Source organism: Echiichthys vipera (assembly GCF_963691815.1).
Source record: "Echiichthys vipera genome assembly, chromosome: 8".
Taxonomy (NCBI): Eukaryota; Metazoa; Chordata; class Actinopteri; order Perciformes; family Trachinidae; genus Echiichthys; species Echiichthys vipera.
This window is the reverse complement of record NC_139833.1, coordinates 3,714,778-3,737,403: the sequence shown is the minus strand read 5'-3', so window position 1 is coordinate 3,737,403 and position 22,626 is coordinate 3,714,778. Positions and strand designations below refer to the sequence as shown.

Here is a 22,626-nt window from a genome sequence, read left to right as displayed (position 1 = left end):
TAGAGCTGGTTAATGTGGCCCGGGAAAGGGAAGTTTGGGGTCCCCTGCTAAAGCTGCTGCCCCCGCGACCCGACCCCGGATAAGAGGCTGAAGATGAGATGAGATGAGATGGTCTCTATAACCACTCTGCCTTGGAGAGCCCTTGACTCCAGTCCTCACATCAAACTATGGATTATACAGAACCAGCAGTATCCTCCCCCAAACGCAGCCTCGCTATAGCGCTCCACTTTACTTGTCAGATTAAAAAGATCAGAAAGCCAAAAAAAAAAAAAAAAAGGGCAAAGAGGGCGAGGGAGATAGAGCGTGTGAGAGAGAGAGAGAGCGGGCTTAAAAGGGAGACTACATGGAGAAGAACACAAGAACACAGTGTCCTAATTAATGTCCTCCTCCATTAATCCACTCTGAAGCTTCCCATGCTGCTGGGGTTTGATCTGAGCAATGTTGTTATCAAAGCCCTGGAACATGGTCTTGTAATGTGTGTGTGGGGGGGGGGAGATCTCAGTCAGACAGCATTAAAATCATTCAGTGCGCGTTGCTCGTTGTCGCTGATGCTGTAAGTGCAGACACCAGGTGGGGTTTCACACGATCATCTTCTACGTTCACGTGAAAGGCATGACTAATATGTTCCACTCCTTCATTGGAATAATTTAAGGCTCTGATGCTCAGTGGACAGTGGATCACAGGACGACAGTCTGCACAGCTCTCTCAGGATTTTACCCTTTTGAAGCATGTTGTGGATGCTCAGGCTCTTCTCATTCACAGTTTGTACTTCGACCTATGAGAAGTAATGCACTATAATTCCTATATAACTCATGTTCGGAGTGGTTTGCAGCCGAGTGTGAAACAGCTGGGATGAGGATCAGCAGCTCTTGCAGTCGCTCTACCGCACCGTTGTGACGAAAAGAGAGCTGAGGAAGGCAAAGCTCTGGATCTACCGGTCAATCTTGGTTCCTACCCTCACCTGTGGTCATGAAAGCTGGGTCAGGACCCAAAGAACCAGGTCACGGGTACAAGCGGCCGAAATGTGTCTCCTCAGGAGGGGGGCTGGAGTCTCCCTTAGAGAGAGGGGGAGAAGTTCAGCATCCGTGAGGAACTCGGAGTAGAGCCGCTGCTCCTTTGCGTTGAAAGGAGCCAGTTGAGGTGGTTCAGGATCATCTAGTAAGGATGAACCCTGGGCGCCTCCCTAGGGAGGTGTTCCAGGCACGTCCAGCTGGGAGGAGGCCTCGGGGAAGACCCAGGACCAGGTGGAGAGATTAGATCTCCACACTGGCCTGGGAACGCCTCAGGATCCCCCAGTTAGAGCTGGTTAATGTGGCCCGGGAAAGGGAAGTTTGGGGTCCCTGCTAAAGCTGCTGCCCCCGCGACCCGACCCCGGATAAGAGACTGAAGATGAGATGAGATGATCTCATGTTATCTTGATCCCAGACAGGCTGAAGGAGGAGGAAGTCAGGTGACCTTGTATAAAGAGCAATAAAGCATAAGGAGGAGGTCGAGGTTGATGGATGGGTACATAAGATATCTTAGAGACCGTGATATGAGTAAACGTTTAATAGCATTAGCAGTCAGACACAAGTATCTTCTCAAAACAGTCTCCCAGCCTGAACCCAGAACACACTGAGTTAGCAGCCAGTCAGTGAAATCGTCTAAAGAGCCTGATCTTTCCCTCAGGAGTTGGGGGAGACCAAAACTGAGCTAAAAGGAGAATGACTATTAGGGCGTGATCACACTGTCCTCCCGGACCACGACTCGGACTTTAGGGTACTTGTCCCCCCTCTCTCTCCCCCCGCGCCCCAGCCCCGTTTGTACTCACACTACCTGGGCCTCGGCCAATGCTTCTTGCTGCCTATACGTCATCACGCCGTAACACGTCACACGCATTGATCGCGTGTGTGTGGCTTTGTTTACAAATCTTTCCATAGACCTCGGAGTTTTTGTGCGTCTTGTCGACTGTTTTTGAATATTTTCATCGACCAAATCTGCAGTAAACACTCCACCTCCGCATCACACCAACGTGAACCTTTCACCGCCATTGTTGTTGTTGTTAAATGTCCGCGCATAGTCCGTCCTTCTATTTACATGTCCGAACAGGCGGACATAACGCTACTGCCGTAGGGCTCGTGCTCGTGCTCGTGCGCGTACACGTGCGCACGCTCGTGCTCGTACATGTGCAAACGGCTCCGCTAAAGCCCACCTCTTTCAAGCGGGCCGTGGAGGGCCAGCTGGCCCCAGTTGAGCGTGGAGCAGGTGCGCTCACACTACTTAAAGGTACTAGACTTTAGCTGAAAAACCGGTTTTGGCCGCGGCCAAAAGCACAGTGTGATCACGCTCTTACACTAAAATGTGTAAGGCGGCCTGAAACACTGCTTTATATGACCGTTAATGTTGTTCCATGTCTTCTGGATGAGCGATTCTTCGAGATAAGAAGTTCGGAATAACAACTTAATAAAGTGATAAAATATCCGGGCTTTGTGATTTTCAGCTCTCGGTAAAGTTCTTCTGCCCTAAAGTGGTAAAAAAAATAGTCAGCTTTAATAATGCGCCAAACCCCAGGAGAAGCAACAGTGACTTAAGCCGGCAAACTGTTATTGACTGACAGATTCAAACACAACATGTCAGTAAAAGACCTTTTCCACATTCAGCACAATGCAAAGTGCTGTGGGACGGCTTGGGCCAAAGCTAAATGCATCCCCGACTCCAACGAAATATCTGGACGTCAGGGGAATCCTGCCGAATCAAACCTCTTATCAAATAAAACTTCAGAACGCCATTAGCAGGAGACAACAGATGGAACCAAACGGCGAGAGGATCGTTGCTAATTCAGCAAAAGGGGAAATCGATGGCTGTCTTGCTGGGGTTTTTTTTTTTTCTGGAGCTACACAGAGACTGTCTGCCCCGTCAAGCTTCCCTGACTCCCCGCCTGTCAATCTTCCACACACACACAAAAAAAAAAAAATGGTGTAGAGGAGCTGGGGCGCCGTGGGGGCTTCGAGGGAAAAAACAGTGACTCAAAAAATCATAAACATCTCACATTTCCTCTGTCAGTTCAGCTCTAAAAATATTCCCGTTCGCCTCGCACCTCCTCCTCCTCCTCCTCCTCCCCGGTCTCAACGAGCTATGCAAATACGAGCCCCTGCGTTTCTCTCTCTCATCCACTATGTTTCCCTCCCTCAAAGCCCTCCATCCTATTGTTCTGACTACCTCTTCTCCAGCTCTTGTAGACTACATGACAGAGCCTCGCCTTCCCCTCTTGTTGTTCCTACTCTCTCCAGGGTGAGGGGGAGAAATAATAAAAGCTATTTACAAGCAACTGTAGGCAACAGTGGAAATCCAAGACTTTGAAAAATTCAAGCTACCCCTTTTCCTTTGATGGCAGAGCCATTTGGGATGCTGCGCGGTGAACCGCAGCACAGTGCAGCGCGGTCCTGAGTGACAATTTAAGGGGGGGACTGAAGAGCTTTTAGGGACTTTGACAACGCCGGCGTCTGCAGACGGTGTTTGGCTTTTTGTGTTCTTCAAAACGCAAGTGAGACGTCAGTCCTGCTCGGCACGTGCGGAGAAGCAAAGACGCGGCTCCCCGGTGCATCACGTACAAACCGTTTAGAAGGCTTTTTGAAGTCAAAACTGTGACGCTTGCAGCACGCGGGACTCACGGGTGTGTTGCTGGTATTAATCACAAGACCATCAGGCCGCACGGTCCATTTCAGCGAGCTGTTCTGAGGCTTGTAGAGATACGATTGTGATGCACGTTGAGATTCATAAAGCCCAACAAAGACATTCATGTAAGTGCCACTGGAAACACTGGCTTTCATGACAACTGTAATGAATCTCCTGCCTCATATTTCACTCTCTCTCCTCCCCTGCCGTGTGTTGATCACCAGTTTTCTATTCAACTGACTCTAATTGCACACTTTTTTCCCTCTCCAGTCTCTACTTGCCATGCTGCTCAACTCCAAACCACCCCCCCCCCACCCACCCCCCCATCCATCCATTTTTCCGACGCACAATCTCCAACCCGGCCACCCCCATTTCCGCTCTCTACCTTGATTGATTCTCACCTTTCCCATTCTCGCCGCTCACCTCATTAACAGAGCCCCCGTCTGCTCGTTTCCTATTTCGTCTCCCACTCCTTCCTGCCTCCCAACCCCCCCTCCCTCCGCCCCTCCTCGCTTCCTGTCCTGTCTCTGAAGTAAAGGCCGGCTCGAATCCGTAGTTTCAAGCTGAGGCACTGTGATGTTCAGTAATTAGTGCAGAGAATAATAGAGAGGGTTCCTCATCAGCTGAGGTGGAAGGGGAGGGGAGGGCACCGCCGCCGCCATCTATTTATCCAGTCATCCATCCATCCTTGATTTTAATCAGTGGCGCACAATAGGATGTCACCTGCTCCCGGTCGCAGCCGCTGGAGAGAAGCAGTGATGCTGTCACAAACCATTTGGGGTGAAGCGGCGTCCACGGTGCCGTCTCTTTAAGGCCTCCCTTTCCTCCACGCTTGTCTCTGCTGATTTGGTCTCCCTGGGAACGAGGGAGAGGGACCCCGTGAAAATTGAAGCTCATTCAGTCGTGTTTATTTATTTATTTACAGGCGCTTATCCAACATGTTCTTCTTTATTAGTTTTCCTTCTGAAATCCCAGAGGAATCATGGGTATCAGAGTGCACGCATGTTTGCTTTAATGTGTATGTGTGTGTGTATGTGTGTGTGTGTGTGTGTGTGTGCATAAATGTCTGTGTGTGTGTGTACAGTATGTCTCAGAGAGGTTAATCTGACCCTCAATCAGTCATAGCCAGCGGGGGGAGAGTGAAGTACATTTACTGCGTTTTCATATCATTCTGTAGCCTCCCAGGAGTGTCCCTTTATGTAGCTCGTACGCTTTAGCATCATAATGCCGTCTTCTAAAAACATTTTCATTTGAACGGATTTCTGCATGATGACACTGCTGCACGCAGTTTATCTTTATCCATAGTCATTATTCAGTACAGTAACTTAAACGGCTGTGGACACGCTCCCAGTTTGGAGAAGCAGACAGGAGCATCGTCACGGGAAGCTAAGCAATTTACTGCTGCAGAGTTCACAAACACACACACACACACACACACATAACACAAACTTTGGTTCAGCAAAGTCACACAGTAACAAACAAACTAACCGATCAAGATCATTTTACCTTCTGCTTAGTGTGACGTTCACAGCAGTGACGTAAACACCGCTTGGCCTTAAGTGCCCTTGTTTCCATTCTAGGCACAGCTAACGTTGACTCAGCTCGTGCTAGCATTGACATTATTCGTAACCTCATCGATTAGCTTACTGTGGTGCCCTGCGTCACTGCTCAGGCTTTTGCTCAGATGGACTCAGCTTTTAAGTACAGTTTTGAGGAACGTATACTTCCATTTGTATTACTTTATACTTGGATCATACTCACTGTACTTAAGGACATCTATGCGACACCTATAGTTGCTTCTTACTTTGACGATCAGGATAAATATAAGATGTGTGATCGGTTGATAAAATGTGATGCAGTGCAGCAGCAAATGATGAATTCATCAACATACATAATGATGCACATACTCAGGACATTCTACTTGATGAGTAATTTAGCTTTTATACTCTTTATCATTAATTAAGCAGGACTATTATCCCCTTAAACTTCATTGGCGTGCCATTACAATGCAATTCAGATTTGTGTGATTTGTACCGTGTGAAGAATTACACGTCTCAGTTCAGTTTCAAGAGTCTGCTGTTGGATTTTCATATCATATAGATGTAAATGGAGACATCTGGGAGCCTGAGATGGTAGAAAAAGAATCTTAAAGTGTAGAAAATGTGTAAGAAAAAACGGATGTGTAAAGCACTCATATCTTTACAAACACACTCACATGGTCATTTAGGTATTTGTATGTTATTAATAAGAGATACGATTTTATGTGAATGAATTGTTGTTGTGGTATTGCCACTTTCACTCAATTGAAAGGAGTACCTCAGATTTTTACACACACTAACCCACGTGCACATTGTCATTTACCTGCCGGCTACACACACGGACACGCAGGTGACAATGAAACACTGTCTCAGTCTGTTTTGTCTGGTTGGCAGCGTCCGTGCACAGCAGAGACAGACACACCGTGGAGCCATGGGCTGCGGGCTGCGTAAGATGAAGCCGACGTCGGAGGAGAAACGTCCGGGGAAGATTTACTCCACCCTGAAGAGACCTCAGGTGGAGACAAAGGTGGGCGTGGCCTACACCTACCGCTACCTGGACTTCCTCATTGGCAAAGATGGTAAGACATGAATCTTTGAATCATAGACTGTATAACGAAGATGGACGTAGCTTCTGGGTCTGTGCCTTAAACCTGCATTATTTCTAATGTCCAGCAGGGGGCGACTCCACTGGTTGCAATAGAAGTCAGTTTGTATAGAAGTCAATGAGAAAATGAGACGACTTTTCACTTGATTCATTACCTCAGAAAACATTTTCCGAATGAGTTTATGGTCTTATTGGCTAGTTTCAAGTCTTCTTCATTACAGCGTGATGTTCATGAAGAATAGACGATAAAGTCGGGGATGCTTTAGGGCGTGGCTACCATGTGACACTGCACTGTGTACATTTAAATAGCTGTGAGCTTGTTTTTGTTGTTGTCCATGTTTAAAGTCTCAGGACTTTGACCCTTGCACATTGTGTTTTCACTTCAAGATATTTTCAGGCGACCACAATGTTACCATCAACTCTGATGATCAGCATTTGGTGGCACCTTGCTAACAAAGCTAACGTTAGCTAGCCAGGGTTTGTCAACCGGCTCTGTGTCACTGTAGTGAATGGCGCCAGCGACCAGAGCTCCCAGCTCACCCGCCAATAACCCGCCAGATGACTTGCTTCAACCGGTTGAAAAAAAACAATAATTTCCCGCCATTTAAACAACAGACATAAAGAGCCTGACTGGGCTTAGCGCTTCTCCCAGTCCTGGCTTTCTTGTCCAAATATGGTCGCGTCTGGTTTCAAAAACCCAAGATGGTGACAGGGAAAATGCAATTCCACAAACCAATGGATGACGTCATATTAGCTACCTCTATCTTTATTATACAGTTGCAACTTTATATGTTTATGGCACGACCCCCAATCCTTTTTATTTTAGTAGTACTTTTTTATTCCAAGTAGAGTACAACCCAGTTAGTTGAGAGCTAACTTCTCAGAATAGCAACAGCCCTCTTTTGCAGATATGTTATTGTCATGTTGCTAGGCAGAGTTGCAAAAATCTAAATTACTGCCCCTTCCACATGCTCGTTTGAAATGATACCACTAGCTCGAAGGCCTTTGACATTGTGCTGCATCATACCTCAGCATAATAACAAGGCAATATGCCTCACAAGGTTTGCATCAGGCTGATCTGCACTGCAATACAACTCTTCATGTGCAGTATTTGACTGACTAATGCTACCTCCAATGTGGTTAATGTGTGTACTCCCCCTCTGAAAGTGCCATTATATCTGCGTATCCCCAGTATAAAAACATTAAGGACTCAGATGCTATCACTCGTGTATATGGAATAAGAGCATAGGCTGTAATTTTCATCAGGACTTTCTTGTAATGATGGAGTGTTAATTAGCGCCTGCTCCCTGTATAGCAGCCACTGTTGTAATTTATTTTCTCACAATTAGTCAGTCACGCTTTCACGTTGTGCTAATGATATAGAATTTTCCATCCCAGTCCATGCCAAACACCCTGTTAGAGGCCATCAATTACGTATGGCACCGAATCCAACCCACTGGCGGGGCATGCAACCAAAGTTAAGGGTAGCCTGACTGTTTTGTTCAAGGTCACAGGTTTGATCCCCAGAACACTCTTCCAGCTAGTTTCATTCAGTGCCTTTACATGTATCAGTAACCTGAAAATGGTCTTGTCCTGGTTAAGGGAATAATCGGATTATAAGTTCCCCTGGTACACATGAAAGGCTTGAATGGGAAAATGACAGGAGTAACTCGACCTCCGGTACAGTAGGTGGCGCTCCGCCCACATACAACTGGTCGGAATACGACTTTATCATCTGATTCATCGTTGTCAGAATTACAAGCTTTGGGAAAATGGCCGACCTTACGACATAAACGGGTCTTCTTGGTAATGATGTTACCATGTCCAAGTTCTCCCTCGGTTCAAAGGTAGCGCTGTATTGTTGTTGGGTTTTTTTACGCTGCTTTTTGGGCGGCGTTGCTTCCTGGTTTCTTTACTTCTCTACGTCCGGGTCAAAAACCACTGCCGTGGAGTGGGGAGTGGGATTTATTATCTACAGAGCATGTGCAGACACCAAACGCTGTTTACATGCACGAATAATTGGGACACTGAAGGAGTTCTCTAGGTCTGTCAACCGGGGTATAAGAGTATGGTGTTTACAAGGCGTTTGAGAAACCGGAGTAAGCCCTTAACCCAAATATAACCAGGTTTTTAAACTGCATGTAGTCTAGTTAGTAGTAGTGGTAAGTGTGTTTCCGTTGAGGTGTGGGCCTGACTGGCTCTGCTCTCTGATCAGCTCGTCGAGCTGTAAACATGTAAAAAAAAGTGAGCTCTGAAGATCTGCTGACAGTCAAAGTGAATCTGAGGCTCGCTGTGCTGTGCATGGAAATATGGAAATGAATCAGCTTCCTTTTCAAAGATAGCATCCCTCCATGGACACACACACACACGCACACACACACACACACACACACACACACACACACGCACACACACTCCACTATTTCCTGGTGTTTATTAGATGGGAGGTGGTCTTTGCCTCCTGAGATGCAGAGACCTGAAGTTGATGTGTGTGTGTTTGTGCTGTTATGCTCTAGACCTAGATTTAGTTATTTGATTTGGTGAGGTTGAATAAAGATAAGGTAGAGTTAGGCCTGTTGTTGCTCATCTGTCCAGCCCATGACTTTCCTTTTTTCACAAAGATAGACTTTGACTCTAGCTTAGATCTTACTGCTGGTCACACTTTACATAGATGTCTGAATTCACCTGAATACCACAGCTCTTAGTGCCCAGTGAGCCAAGGGACAGGGTGGCAAAACTCTTTAGGTTTAGAATAGTTTAGAAGGTCTAGACCGGGAGCAGTGAAACTGGTCTAACACTGAACACCAGGCCCTATCCAGTCTAAGGTAACTTTCCACAGCTTTACTTTCTTTTCTGATACTTATGAGTCATCAGTACTTTATATGTTTCTCAGACATGTTTCATTCATGGTGATGAATTGTGGGGATCAGCTAGCTAGAAGACCTGACGAAGGTGACTGAGGGTGCTGGTCACAGAGGTTGTGGTGGTTAGCACTGTCGCCTTACAGCAAGAGGGTTCCTGGTCCGAATCCCGGCTGGGGCCCTTCTGTGTGGAGTTTGCATGTTCTCCCCGTGTCTGCGTGGGTTTTCTCCGGGTTCTCCGGTTTCCTCCCACGGTCCAAAGACGTGCAGGTGTTGGGTTCATTGATGACTCTAAATCACCCGTAGGTGTGAATGGTTGTCTGTCTCTGTTCGTCTCTATGTGTCCTGTGATAGACTGGCGTCCTGTCCAGGGTGGACCCCGCCTCACGCCCGATGTCAGCTGGGATCGGCTCCAGCCCCCGGCGCCCCCGATACGAACAGAAGGTTGAAAATGGATGGAGTGACTTTAGTTAACATGCGAAAAACTAATTTTAACAACCCCAGCGTAGACAGCCTCGGCCTGGACCCCGGGTTGGGAACCACTGCCATAGAGAATGTCAATGCTATGCCGAAGCACAGGAGTTGGTAGAGACCACAAACAGAGCAAAATGAGAGAATAATGCACTCACAGAAACACAACCGGCTGTTAAAATAAGGAACTGTTCACCATATGAACGTAAAAGTGATGATATGCCAATGTTGTGTTTACAGCTGCTGCCCCCGAGTGGACACAAGAACCCAGTTATTGTAGGTTTCCCGCCTGGAACAGTGTCTTTGACTCTCAAAGCATTCGGTGCACATCTGTTCGCTGCATGATGATACATATAGTTGTTTGACTGAGACGCATTAAGTGTGTTTACTGGCATTCAAATATTTGTTCCCCTTAAATATCCAGATTAAGTGTGTAATACTAATGACTTCACAAAGCACTTTAACACATCAAATATTCCTGATGATAGTCATAACAAGAAAGTCATTCTGCTGATCCGCCCCCATAAAGCAGACAGACTTCATCTTCCTTCACTCCTGGGCATACAACTCATTTTTCAGACACACTGCTGTGCTTCAAGTTTGCTCCCAGGATATTTTTTTTGCAGCTTGCACTCAGAACCAATACAAAGAAAGAGACTAAAGCGCATTGATACCCAGAGTTATTCTTAAAAATGAGTAATGCATCTCCATTATTTGATGATGAGTAAAACAACCTGACAACCAAAACGACAGATGCAATAATTAAAAGTACTGCGCTTACACTGATTATAATGAAATTATTGGAGTTCTGTCCCTCTGCCAGAAGCAGGAAGCTGTCAAATACACTGAATTGCAAAGTAAAGTGTAATGTCATCTGCGAACTTCTAGCCCATAGCTGCTCAGGCGATAGAGTATAAGCGCTTGCGTCAAGGTCAAGGTAAGTTAAAGATTAGGTGTGGAATTAGGTTGAGATTAAGGTTAAGTATATAAAGGAGGCCATAAAGGTGAGAAAATGGGAAATTAATGTGCTCGGGGACCTTTAGGTGTGTGTTTGTGTGTGTGTGCTGCAGGCCAGGGAGGAGTCAGACCATTATATATAAAGCCATCACTCTGTTATTCCTGCTCCTGACAGTTATAGCTGAAGCGATGGTGGGAGGGGAGTTTGGCGGTGGCGGTGGGAGGGAGGGGGAGGCGGTTGGTAACGGGAAGCCGGGAGATGTAGTGAGCAGCATGTTCACCCTGACAGTTGATTAGTCTCCATTAGTTTTTCAAGCTGACTAGACTGGATGGATGAAGGGAGCCGGGAAAAGTGGGCGTCTGGGGGCCAGGCGGGCTTTTCTGTCCCCGCTCGAACAGGACCTGACATAAAGGCGGGGCTGGAAGATGAGGCTGGAGGTGGACGGGTGCCTCCCTTTTGTTGGACTGTGTGTGTGTGTGTGTGTGTGTGTGTGTGTCTTTGGCTCATTGCCCCATTATTATCTTCAATATTCCCCGTAATGGTGGGGGTGGGTACTTACTGTAATCAGTTTCCTCTTACTCTGTCTCTCTGTCACTGTCAGAATGCCTCTGTCTGTATTGTTCATCTCTTGAAATGTGTGTGCATGCGTGCGTGCGTGCTTGCGTGCGTGCTTGCGTGCGTGCGTGCGTGCGTGCGTGCGTGCGTGTGTGTGTGTGCGCGCGCGCGTGTGTTTCCCGAGTGTACGAGCACATACAGTTTGAGAAATCAGACTGTTCGGCTAAGTCCTTCTCCGCATCAGCAGATTTTCGTGTTGAATGGTTGGTGTGTTGCCTTGTACCAGGTACGTAAGTGTAGGCAATGATTCATGTGTGTGGGCTTTTTTTTCCTACAGGAAGCCTGTAAAATATTTAAGACGCAGTCAAAGATTATGAATATGAAAATGGTGTCTGATAGAGCTGCAGGGTGGGCGCATAAATTCAGATCCTTACTCTGTACCGATCATTTTTGACTTGGCAGTTGGCTCACAGCTGAAACTGTCACAGCAGAGATACTGAATTGAATTGTGTTACTTGATAATTAACCGGTTCATCTACTTGTTCCGCCCTGCGATAGACTGGCGTCCTGTCCAGGGTGGACCCCGCCTCATGCCCGATGTCAGCTGGGATCGGCTCAAGCCCCCCCCCCCCCCCCCCCCCCGCGATAAGCGGTTGAAGATGAATGAATGAATGAATCTACTTGTTCCTGCAAATGTTCCCTGTGGAGTTAGGTTTACATAACTGTTCCTCACCAAAACACATTAGATGTATCTCCTTCCTCATAAGAGCCTTGTAAAGCTAAGTTTAGCAAACACAACCTGCATTGGTTACATCCATGTCTGCTGACTTGCAGTCGTCTTCTCTTCTACCTTTTGTTGGCACATTAGAAGAAGAAGAAGAAGAAGAAGAAGAAGAAGAAGAAGAAGAAGAAGAAGTTTATTAATCCCGCAACGGAAATGTCATTTTTTCACTCTTATTATTAATCATGTTACACACACAGGCCCAAAATACACACATGCACAGACAGGACCTATACATGCAATTAATGGAGAGATGTCAGAGCGAGGGGGCTGCCAGTGTCCGGCGCCCCGAGCAGTTGGGTGTTCGGTGCCTTGCTCAACAGCACCTCGGTAGTGCCCAGGAGATGAACTGGCACCTCTCCAGCCACCAGTCCACGCCAAGTCACCTATGGACTGAGCTACTGCCGCCCCAAACATCGCTTTTCTCCACCACCTGCACATCAGTGGAACCGAGCGCTGCAGGAGTCCAAAGTTAACATTTTTGCACGTCAGTACAGTCCCCTCGTATCTAAGTCAATGTTTTGTTTTGTTCTTTTGCCTTTAATAAAGTCTGTGGTTAACACAGGCCTTATTTAACAAGCCTGTGTTCGCCACAGAGCTTATTTCCTGCCATAATCTAAAATCTAGTGGAAAGATCTCATTGGCATTTTGTCGAGGGAACCCAGGGCGATGTTAACTTCCAGGTCAGACTACAAAAACATCCCTGCAGCGCTCTATTGTTTTACACAACTGGCAGGAATGTGTTTTGTGTCATTCACGTCCTCATGCACAAGATTCAAATCAAAGGCTGTTCATCAGAATGTGGCACCGTAGCACTACTAGTGGTCAAAACCCCACATTGTTCCTTTAAAGCCTCCCTGACCTCACCGTACCTTGAACCACTGGCGCTCCCATTTTCACGTTTCATCTCTATAGAAATGCAGCTGTAGCAAGTATCTCACTGTCTCTGTCCTCATTTATATTTTATAATGTTACAAATTATATCCAGCTACGGGAAAAAACCCTGAAAAGTCGAGGTTAGAACAGAAGTACAGAGAGGCTTTGCTATATACACCGTCTCGCTGTGTCACTGGTGTGAACTGGCCGGTCTCAGAACATTGCAGAGCTGAACTAGCTCCAAGTTTCAACTCGTCTCGTTGCAAATCTTTGGTCTGAACTGGGCTTAAGGCGCCACCAACCCGCTGGAAGTAGTTTAAAATGTAAAAAAAACCCAACTCCTACGTTACGACGCAGAGTTTAAACTCAAGGCCATTAGTCACGCAGTAGAACACGGGAATAGAGCAGCAGCCAGAGAGTTGAACATGAACCAATCAATTGTGCCGAAGTGGAGGAAGCAACAAGACGACCTCCCCTGACTGTTTTGTTGACGTTCCCTTTAGCGCAGCTCCATCTAATGGATGCAGAACGTAACCCCAGCCTCGACTGTAGCGTCTGTTCTATGCGCCTTATAACGCGGAAAATACAGTAATTCCGGCGTAAAATCATCCCACGGTCTTTTTCACGATTTCACACACCAAATAAGTCTTCGAGAAAGTTTGTTGAAGGCATTAAAAGGTCTTTTTTAACCACTAATACTGCTCAAAATAACATCAAACCTCTGCAGCAGCGTGAGAAGAGTCCCTACACACAAAACAAATTCTACTACGAGAGGTATAACTAGAAGTTTATGGTAGCTAATGTTAGCAAACTCTGGATAGCCAGTGTCGGTCTGTTTGCTGACTTTACGACTCCTCCATTTTAAGACTCTTATGACTCCTCATTTCCCGCTCGTGATCCTTAGTCTGTCTCTGGTAATTGTGATGTTTTTAAAGCAACCGAGACGAGAGAGTCTTTGAAAGTGAAGGGGAGTGAAATGCCATTACCCTGTTTTATATCCGTGATTGTAGAAGAACATATTTAAATTCAGACCTTGTCTGCTGTTTCTTCTCTACTTAACCTCCGGCTCGTGTTTCCCCGTCGGGTCTTGAGGATTGGACGAGCCGCGAGAAACCATCATAACTTCTCTTATGCAACTGAAACAGTGATGTCATGTTTTATTATGGGAACAGATGATGTGATTACATGCATTAATGACTTTGTAATGTGTTGTGACACCAAAATAATCTGCGTTTATTTGATCCTGTAAACCAGGAGGCAGCAAACAAAAAACAATTACACCTTCGCGAAAGACAGAAGCAACACTGACAGGAATTTCAGGAGTCAGTATCACTGTCACCGTCTAATTTTGCATAATAAAAAAAGCCTTACTTTCAAAAAGGTTAATGTACCAGAAGCTGTAGAAAAATGTTCTGCATCAGCGTTTTAACCAGGACAAAATTAGGGCTGATTTCGTGCTTCCCCTTCACCTCTCTTCTTGGGAAATATGCCCTCATGATGTTGAGTTCACTCCACTGTGACTACTGCACTGTGAATAATGTTTGTAATAATGTCTTTCCACAGTGTAAGATCATAGCTCTGTGCAACTGCCACCACAATGGCCCCGCGGGCTACAACCCAGCCACCAAATGCACAAAAATAACAGCTTTCACTGCAGAAACAGTGATGAAAGGAGGAGTAAATCGGTGGAAAGCTGTAGGTAATGAACTTCCTCCGCACCGAATATCAGCATCGGCCCACCAATGAGGTGTCGCCTCATGTTGCTGTATCATTTTTGGAGCACGCATTCAGCTTCACGGTCACTCTGCCACCAGTCATTCGTCTCTGAAAAAGCAGAGCTGCAGAAAAACAAAACGGAGAGTCTGTTTGATATTGAGATCATGACCCTACGGGGAGCCCAGAGTGTCTCGCCGTTGCTGTGTTAGATGGTGTGGAAAGAAGCCGTTCGGTCGTAAACACAAGCACAGCGGACGCAGGGATGTGTGGCATGAATCTAAACTCCAACAAAAATGTGATATTGAAATGTTAAAAAAGAGAGAGAACATTTTTTTAAAATGCGTAATGCGTCGCGTCTTCTCGGCGGGCAGATTGGGAATATTGGAAATATAAAGATGTCGCCCTTGACATCAAAGCCGGTGAGCAGTCATGTGAGGCCTGCACACACACACACAGGCCCAGACACACACCGTTTGATATCATCTCAGTAGCTAGACACATCATTTATATGCAAAACCCCCAGAGCCCCGAGTCCCCTTGTTAATATGAGCTGTAGCGGTGGCGGCAGGTGAGTGACACGCAGGAGCAGACTCCCCCTCCGTTGTCCCCGTCGCTCCACTCAGACACAAGACTGAGCTGCAGGAGAGGTCAGCAGGAATGCCGCACACCGGAGTGGCTTTCCGAAAGGGAGATTAGTCCTTGGATGGCGGGGGGGAGCTGGGATTTATCCCCTGGCTTCTCCTCAGCTTGAGAGGTGGAATTGAATCGCAGTCATTGAAGGGGAGAATGACATTGAAGACTGAATTCACGGTCATCTGGTTTTTTACATTACATTTCCATTATGTTCCCGCTGCCCAGGGTGTGGCGGCGCGGCTCAAATCACAACATGATTGTAAATGAGACGCGGGCAGAAGCGAGCTGAATGGGGAATGTGTTTCTCGCGGTGTGAGAAATCAAAATGGGCAAGTGGTGATTACGTATTGGAAAATACTGAATTAATAATCCGGACCTCCTTTGGAAAAAAGCCGCCCCTCACACACTGAGCGCCCCTGATGAATGTATTCAATGTGATTATGGGTAAATTGAAGAAAATCTTGGAAATGTGCATGAAATATGCATCAGCTGCCGTCAGACGACAGTACAAATTCAGACTTGTGTCGCCTCTTCTTGGCAGGGCGGCAGGGCGGCAGTAGCTCAGTCCATAGGTGACTTGGCTTGGAGCCTTAGGGTTGCTGGTTCAAGTCCCTGTGTGGACCATGTATGGAGCGTGGACTGGTGGCTGGAGAGGTGCCAGTTCATCTCCTGGGCGCTGCCAAGGTGCTGTTGAGCAGGACACCGAACCCCCAACTGCTCGGGGCGCTGGTCACTGGCAGCCCCCCGCTCTAACATCTCTCCTTAATTGCATGTATAGGTCCTGTCTGTGCATGTGTGTATTTCAGGCCTGTGTGTGTGTAACATGATTAATAATAAGAGTGAAAAAATTCAATTTCCCCGTTGCGGGATAAATAAAGTAATTCTTCTTCTTCTCGTTTCTGCCTCCGTCCGTAGTCGGTGGCATACTAAGCCGATGCTGTTACGTTTTGTTTTTTGAGCCAGTCAGACGGTAAAATGCCGAGCCATCCTTTCCCTGAGACAAAGATGTCAGAGCAGCATTTTAGTCGAGTGACAGAGCCAGAGCTCAGCGGGTTCCGCGCGTTAAGCTTCAAACGGCGGCAACTGCTGACAAAGTTTTCAGCGACAGGAAACGCGGAGTTGTGCTCGGTTCCTTCCTCTTTCTGCCTCCCTGTCTCTCGCTCTGCGGTATGTTCAAGATTAGCTCGCCTTGTAGTGCTTCGTATTCTGTGCAGACTATTTCCTGTGTCTGTAGGCTTTGTTATTGCAGTTAACTGAACTCTTACAGTGTGTGCGTGTGTGTGTGTGCGTGTGTGTGTGCGTGTGTGTGTGTGTGTGTGTGTGTGTGTGTGTGTGTGCGTGTGTGTGGTTCTAGCAAATGCAATTGTCCTCGCTCAGAGAGAAATATTCTCCTCATGATTAGATTCAGGTTATTCAGGGCCTGCACGACGAGTGTGTTACAGAGGATGTTAGGAATTCAAGATGGAGGGTCAGAGGGTCCGCGAATAAGATAACAACAAACAGAAGAGACACACGTGTAACACCGAGTTAGATTCAGAGTTATTTTTAAGTTTGCTGAAATCGTCAGAGGCACTTGGATCTAAATCTAGACGTCCTCGACAATTTTGTGCAGATCCAAGCCATGATTTCACTTTCTAAACCTCATGGTCATCAACTGTCCCAGTGCTTCTACAAAGTCACATCCTGAGGCTATCTGGGCTTCATTTTTGAGAGTTGTGCATGTGGGTGAGGAAGCTGCGTGCGTCATCGGATGAGTAAGTGAGTGTCTTGAAGAGAGAGGAAATGAGGGGAGCAAGATAGAGGCAGAGATAGAGACTGTGTGTGGAGGGAACGGCTCGTATGTGAGTGTAGCTGTCATCATTCACTCTTCATACATAGAACTGCGAAATGTAGTGCACTGTGATTTGTATGTACAGTAAGCCACATATTTATTACTGTTGCAATGGCGTCTGGAGCAAAGAAGGGTCGTAATGGTGGACGGCTCTCAAAACACAGGACTTTCACAGGAAGGACCGGTGTTCGCGTCCCTTTGGAGCGTACGCGGTGCATCCACTACATCCTTGAAGCTGCTACATGGGCTCTATTTTTACACCGGTCGTCTAATATTGTTCTTGCGACGTCGCCCTCCAACAGGAAATAATGAACATACATTCATTCATCTTCAGCCTCTTGTCCCTATCGGGGTCGCGGGGGGCTGGAGCCGATCCCAGCTGACATTGGGCGTGAGGCGGGGTCCACCCTGGACAGGACGCCAGTCTATCACAGGACACATAGAGACAAACAGAGACAGACAACCATTCACACCTACGGGTGATTTAGAGTCATCAATGAACCCAACACCTGCACATCTTTGGACTGTGGGAGGAAACCGGAGAACCCGGAGAAAACCCACGCAGACATGGGGAGAACATGCAAGCTCCACACAGAAGGGCCCCAGCCGGGATTCGAACCAGGAACCCTCTTGCTGTGAGGGGACAGTGCTAACCACCACCCCACCGTGTCGCCCTATGAACATACAGTATAACTGAATTAAAAACGAGCACAGTCAGTTTAAACATGATAAAGACACATGTCTTATTGTACCAGAGGGCAAAGTGAGGCAGCACGGCTTCCAAACCTGCAGAACCAGCTGCATCATCACACACACACACACACACACGCACACGCACACGCACACGCACACACACACACACACACACACACACACACACACACACAGACACACGCACACACACACAGTGAAGCTGGCAGCAGCCACATGCTACTGACAGCGTCTGTGTAGCAGGTAAAAAAAAACACAGCTGTGTGTCCGTCCCCCGTGTGGTTTGGCTGTTAACCAGGTCGTTTCTGTGCCGAAGCTTAACCGTCACATTAATGTTCCAGTCTCCGTTTCACAGTGTGAAAAAGATTTTATAAGATATACGAATTGCTGTGCATTCGTTTTCCCAAGATATCATACAAACCCACTGATGAGAGCACGTTGCGTGAGTGTGTACGCATGTATTTTAGTCTCAAAACCTCGGCCCTTTGTCTTGTGTTTAGGTGTGTTTGTACACTGCTGTGTGTCATCCCGCCTGTCTGCTTATTGCCTCTTCTAACGTAGCCTCTGCTGTTTTCCTGCCCGCCTGACAGGCAATACGCCCGGGCGCCCCCTCAAAGCTTTATTGGCTCTTATTGCCATCTCACTCAGATCCAATATGCTGCTATTGATTGTGTTGAAATGCAATCAGGGTCTCACAGCAGAGGAGCAAACAATCCAAATTTAACAAAACATCTCCGCCGGCCTTCAGCCCGGCCCTGATAGCGCCTTCCCAAGAAGAGCAAAAGTATTTATGTACGTGGAGAGAAGCGGAGGATCTTCCACGCGGTCACGGCTATTGTTAAGAAGCCCGTGAGGCCGCACGAGCAGAAACAGCAGGAAGTGACCTCAGCCTCGACCTCACTTCCTGTCGAGTGGGCGTTTGCGGCGTGTTGTCAAAGCAAAGAGATGTTTTTGGGTTCAACTTCAGACCTCAGAAGTCAGTTTAGACAAAGTGAAACTCAGATAGTATTTGGTGACCTGAAGTTTAAACGCTTGACGCTTAAGGGAAACGCGTACTTGGCATTCCTTAGGGGGGTTGTGTAATGAGGAACAATGTGATCTCTCAGCTGAACACAAACAATCATCAGAAACTGGAGTTATAACATTAGTTATTAGACATTACACACCCTCAACATTTCCTTACTTCCTCATGAGAAGGAGAAAACGCTGTGAGCGACTGATCTGTCAGCTCGATAATGAGCGTCTGAGGTGCCTCCCCACCGCTCAAACTTATACATTTGCACTTCCTGTAAAACTGGGAGTCCTTTTGAAATCCATTTGCACACAGATAGGAGACGCTACGCGTTTTTAATAAAGTGTTAGATAGTGTTTTAAAATGCCACAAATTCATTTTGGAAAAAAACACGTCGCTCTTTGAAATTCAGCAGTGGCCAAATAACAAACTCTCAGCATTTCAAGCGAGGGTGAGATTAATATTAACCAGTTTGCTTTTTCCCCTGTTTCTAAACAGCTGCCATCAATCATTTTGGTTAGGTGTCATTGTTCAGAATCAGCCGTCTGAATGTGAAATGAAAGTCTTTTTTCCAATAGAACAGTCTGACAACAAAACAAAAGGTTCGCTTGGATGAGGTTTGGTCCACGCGCGGGGGCTTTTCCATTAAGACCGGAGATAACGCGACACTTCTTACGTTTGAGATGGTTCGTGCAGGCTGTGTCTTCAGCAGGGATGACGACTTATTAAACATAGAAGTGTGATGCAACTACAATTAAAAGGCTTCATGTTTAGCTTCCGCATCTCTAAAACTGGCACCAAATTGATAAATACAACCAAAAAATGATTCTTGGACTTGGTAAATGTACTTATATAGCGCCTTTCTAGTCTTCTGACTACTCAAGGCACTTTCACACTACTTGTCACATCCACCCATTCACACTGATGGCAGTGGATGTCTACAGACCATCTAATCTGACCATTCACACCACATTTACACACCCATGCACAGCACGGGGAGCAATTCAGGGTTCAGTGTCTTGCCCAAGGACACTTCGACATGTGGACCGGGGGAGGTGGGGATCAAACCGCCAATCTCTCAAATAGCGGACGACCCACAGCCACAGTCGCCCCACAACACTTCTTACGTTTGAGCTTGGCTGTGCAGGCTGTGGTCTCAGCAGGGACCACGACTTATTAAACAGAGAAGTGTGATGAAACTGCAATTAAAAGGTTTTATGATTAGCTTCCGCATCTCTAAAACTGGCACCAAGTGATAAATGCAACCAAAAAATGATTCTTGGACTTGGTAAATGGACTTATACTTATAAAGCGCCTTTTTAGTCTTCTGACTACTCAAGGCACTTTCACAGTGTTTGTCACATTCACCCGTTCACACTGACATTCACACTGATGGCAGTGGACATCTACAGACCATCTAATCTGACCATTCACACCACATTTACACACCCATGCGCAGCACGAAGCATGACTCAGTGCTGTCTAGAGAATGGGAAGCAATTCGGGGTTCAGTGTCTTGCCTGAGGTTCAGTGTCTTGCCCAAGGACATTTCAACATGTGGACCAGGGGAGGTGGGGATCGAACGGCCAATCTCTCAAATGGAGGATGACCAACTCTACCACTGAGCCACAGTCGCCCTTTGATCCAAGATCTGAGGCCGAGTTTTCCTCCTCTAAATTATCCAGTTATTCCTTCAACACTTTAACGCAGTCAGATTCTGTGGGCGTCGGATCTACTGCAAAGATGAGAGACCATGAAACGGTGATTTTCCTTGAGCCAAAAGTGAATTCCCACCGCCATTAACCAGCTCCAGCTGAGACTCACAGAGCCTCTGAAGTTATGTGAACCCCTCCCACCAATCCTGCCACTCTGGACGTGTTAGGGAGAGTTGAAAAGAAGCACATCTAAAGGCAGAAGCATTGTGTCTGCTTCAGTTTCCCTTTCACACAGCACATGCAGCACGCAACGCCTGAGCAGAGCGTGCAGGAGGCGAGACATGACGCGGATAGCATGACGGTCACAGAGCCAGTTTGTAATTTGGTCATAATCTCAAATCTGTTGCTGTTCCTTGAATTTGTCTGATGGTTTTCTGCATCGACAGGAGTTCTCCCAATTCTCTCCAGTTGGACATTTCCTTTGCCGTCTCCGTGTAAATCACCCTTCTTCTTTACCTTCGCATTTTTGTTATCTTCACCCATGCATAACAGAAATGCCTTCAACACACCCACTCCCTTGCTGTGAATTCTCCAGACATTGCGCCGCTCCATTCACACATGGACTCGATCAGACATTACACAGACTTTGTAGTAGGGAGCCGGCAGGGATGTTACCAACGTTTAATGTCCGCTCCAACCGATTCAGATATTTGTATTCCCGCATACAGCTACGCCAGACCCCAACGACTGTCGTTCAGACTCAATAGAGCACTAACGAAGTCCAAACCTTCTTCCCTCCAATGACTGTCACTCTAATGACGGGCGTTGGCACTTGGAGCGCAAAGGGTTCCAGTGACATCATCGGCCTTGTGAGAGGTTAAATACTTGGATCTCCACACCAGTTAGTTGGACCAGTCCCAGCCTGGTCCTGGTCCAGTCCCAGCCTGGTCCTGGTCCTGGTCCAGTCCCAGCCTGGTCCTGGTCCTGGTCCTGGTCCTGGTCCAGTCCCAGCCTGGTCAGATGCGTACATGAACTGATGAAGCCTCTTGGATGAGAGGTGAAACGTCTTCCTACACAAATAACCAAGTCCAGTTGCTTTTGACTGAAATTGCTTTGAGGATAACGACGACCTGGACGAATGAGAACATTCACAGGCCTACGCCAGTAACGTCCAGGTAATTTCAGGGGTGCGGTGCAAATATGAAAGGGGCATGCAGTAGCCCCTTTTTATATTTGCACCGCAACCCTGAAATTACAGCGTCCATAGTTGAAAAAAGCAGCAGTGTGATGAGAAATTCATGGAAAATATGTTTTTAACAAAGCTTAAATAACTGTTGTCTGAAGCTCGCATGATGAGAGCAGCAGCATCTTCTCCGGTCAGCACCGTGAGTCACGCTTCAGCTATCTGTGTGCACACACGTGGCCTCGCAGACCTTTAATGTGATTTCATCCTTGCAGGCATCGACTAACAATTCGCCCGAAACCGTTGTCAACGAGGAACGGAGACGCTCCAAACATGCTCGTGTTTTCAACCCGTCACATCAAGGGCTGGCGTTCAGAAACAGTGTGCTGATTGGGGTCAATTTGCGTGCATGTTACATTTTGATTGCACACACACCCACGTGGGATGCAGAGAGCGCGATTTGTCGGTGTGATGAATTTGCAGTCCTGGAAGAGAGATGAGGGAAAAGCAATCACCGCCGTTCCCAGCTGCAACGCGGACGTCTCCATTTCCCTGTGATGACTAGTGATGAAACCCTGATAGGTGGAGTTCATACTGCGACATGATATGTGTAAACACACCGCACCTGCCGAGGAATCAAAGTGCACTGCACCTCTGAATTTTCACCGCACGTGTTCACAGCACTATGCAATGAGCACAATCGAGAAAAACATCTCAGAGGAAAGAAACATGAGCTTCAAAGTACGGCCCCCCCTTAAAGTCCCAGAATTAAAATAAATATACAGCATATATTTATGTAAAATTACAATTCTCAGGTGCAGTTTTTGCTCTGCTTCACTCCTGAAAACAGTAGATGACGACTTTCTGCAAAAGCGAGACAGCCACTTGTGTGCAACATCCGCGTCTCCATTGTTACAATCATAGACAAAAGACAGAGACAGGTGTCACAGAGACACAGCAGGGAGTTAATTATGAAACAGATCTCACACACGTGCACTCGTTTCTTCATAATTACACATCACGTCTCGTATTTCGCTCGGTCGTCTGGCTCTCGTCAGGTCCACCGTTGTGTCTGAGGAGTCACAT

General features: G+C 46.9%; 1 protein-coding gene across 2 annotated transcripts in view; it reads left to right on the top strand.

The window, feature by feature from the left end:
• The window catches only part of rftn1b (raftlin, lipid raft linker 1b), a 129,806-nt gene that overhangs the window by 9,780 nt on the left and 97,400 nt on the right, over window positions 1-22,626 (top strand). For both annotated transcript variants that reach the window (XM_083918605.1, XM_083918604.1), the window contains exon 2: window positions 6,087-6,271. In XM_083918605.1, the coding sequence (XP_083774731.1) occupies window positions 6,124-6,271 (148 nt within the window). In that variant the 5' untranslated portion in view covers window positions 6,087-6,123. The remainder of the gene's footprint in view (window positions 1-6,086; window positions 6,272-22,626) is intronic.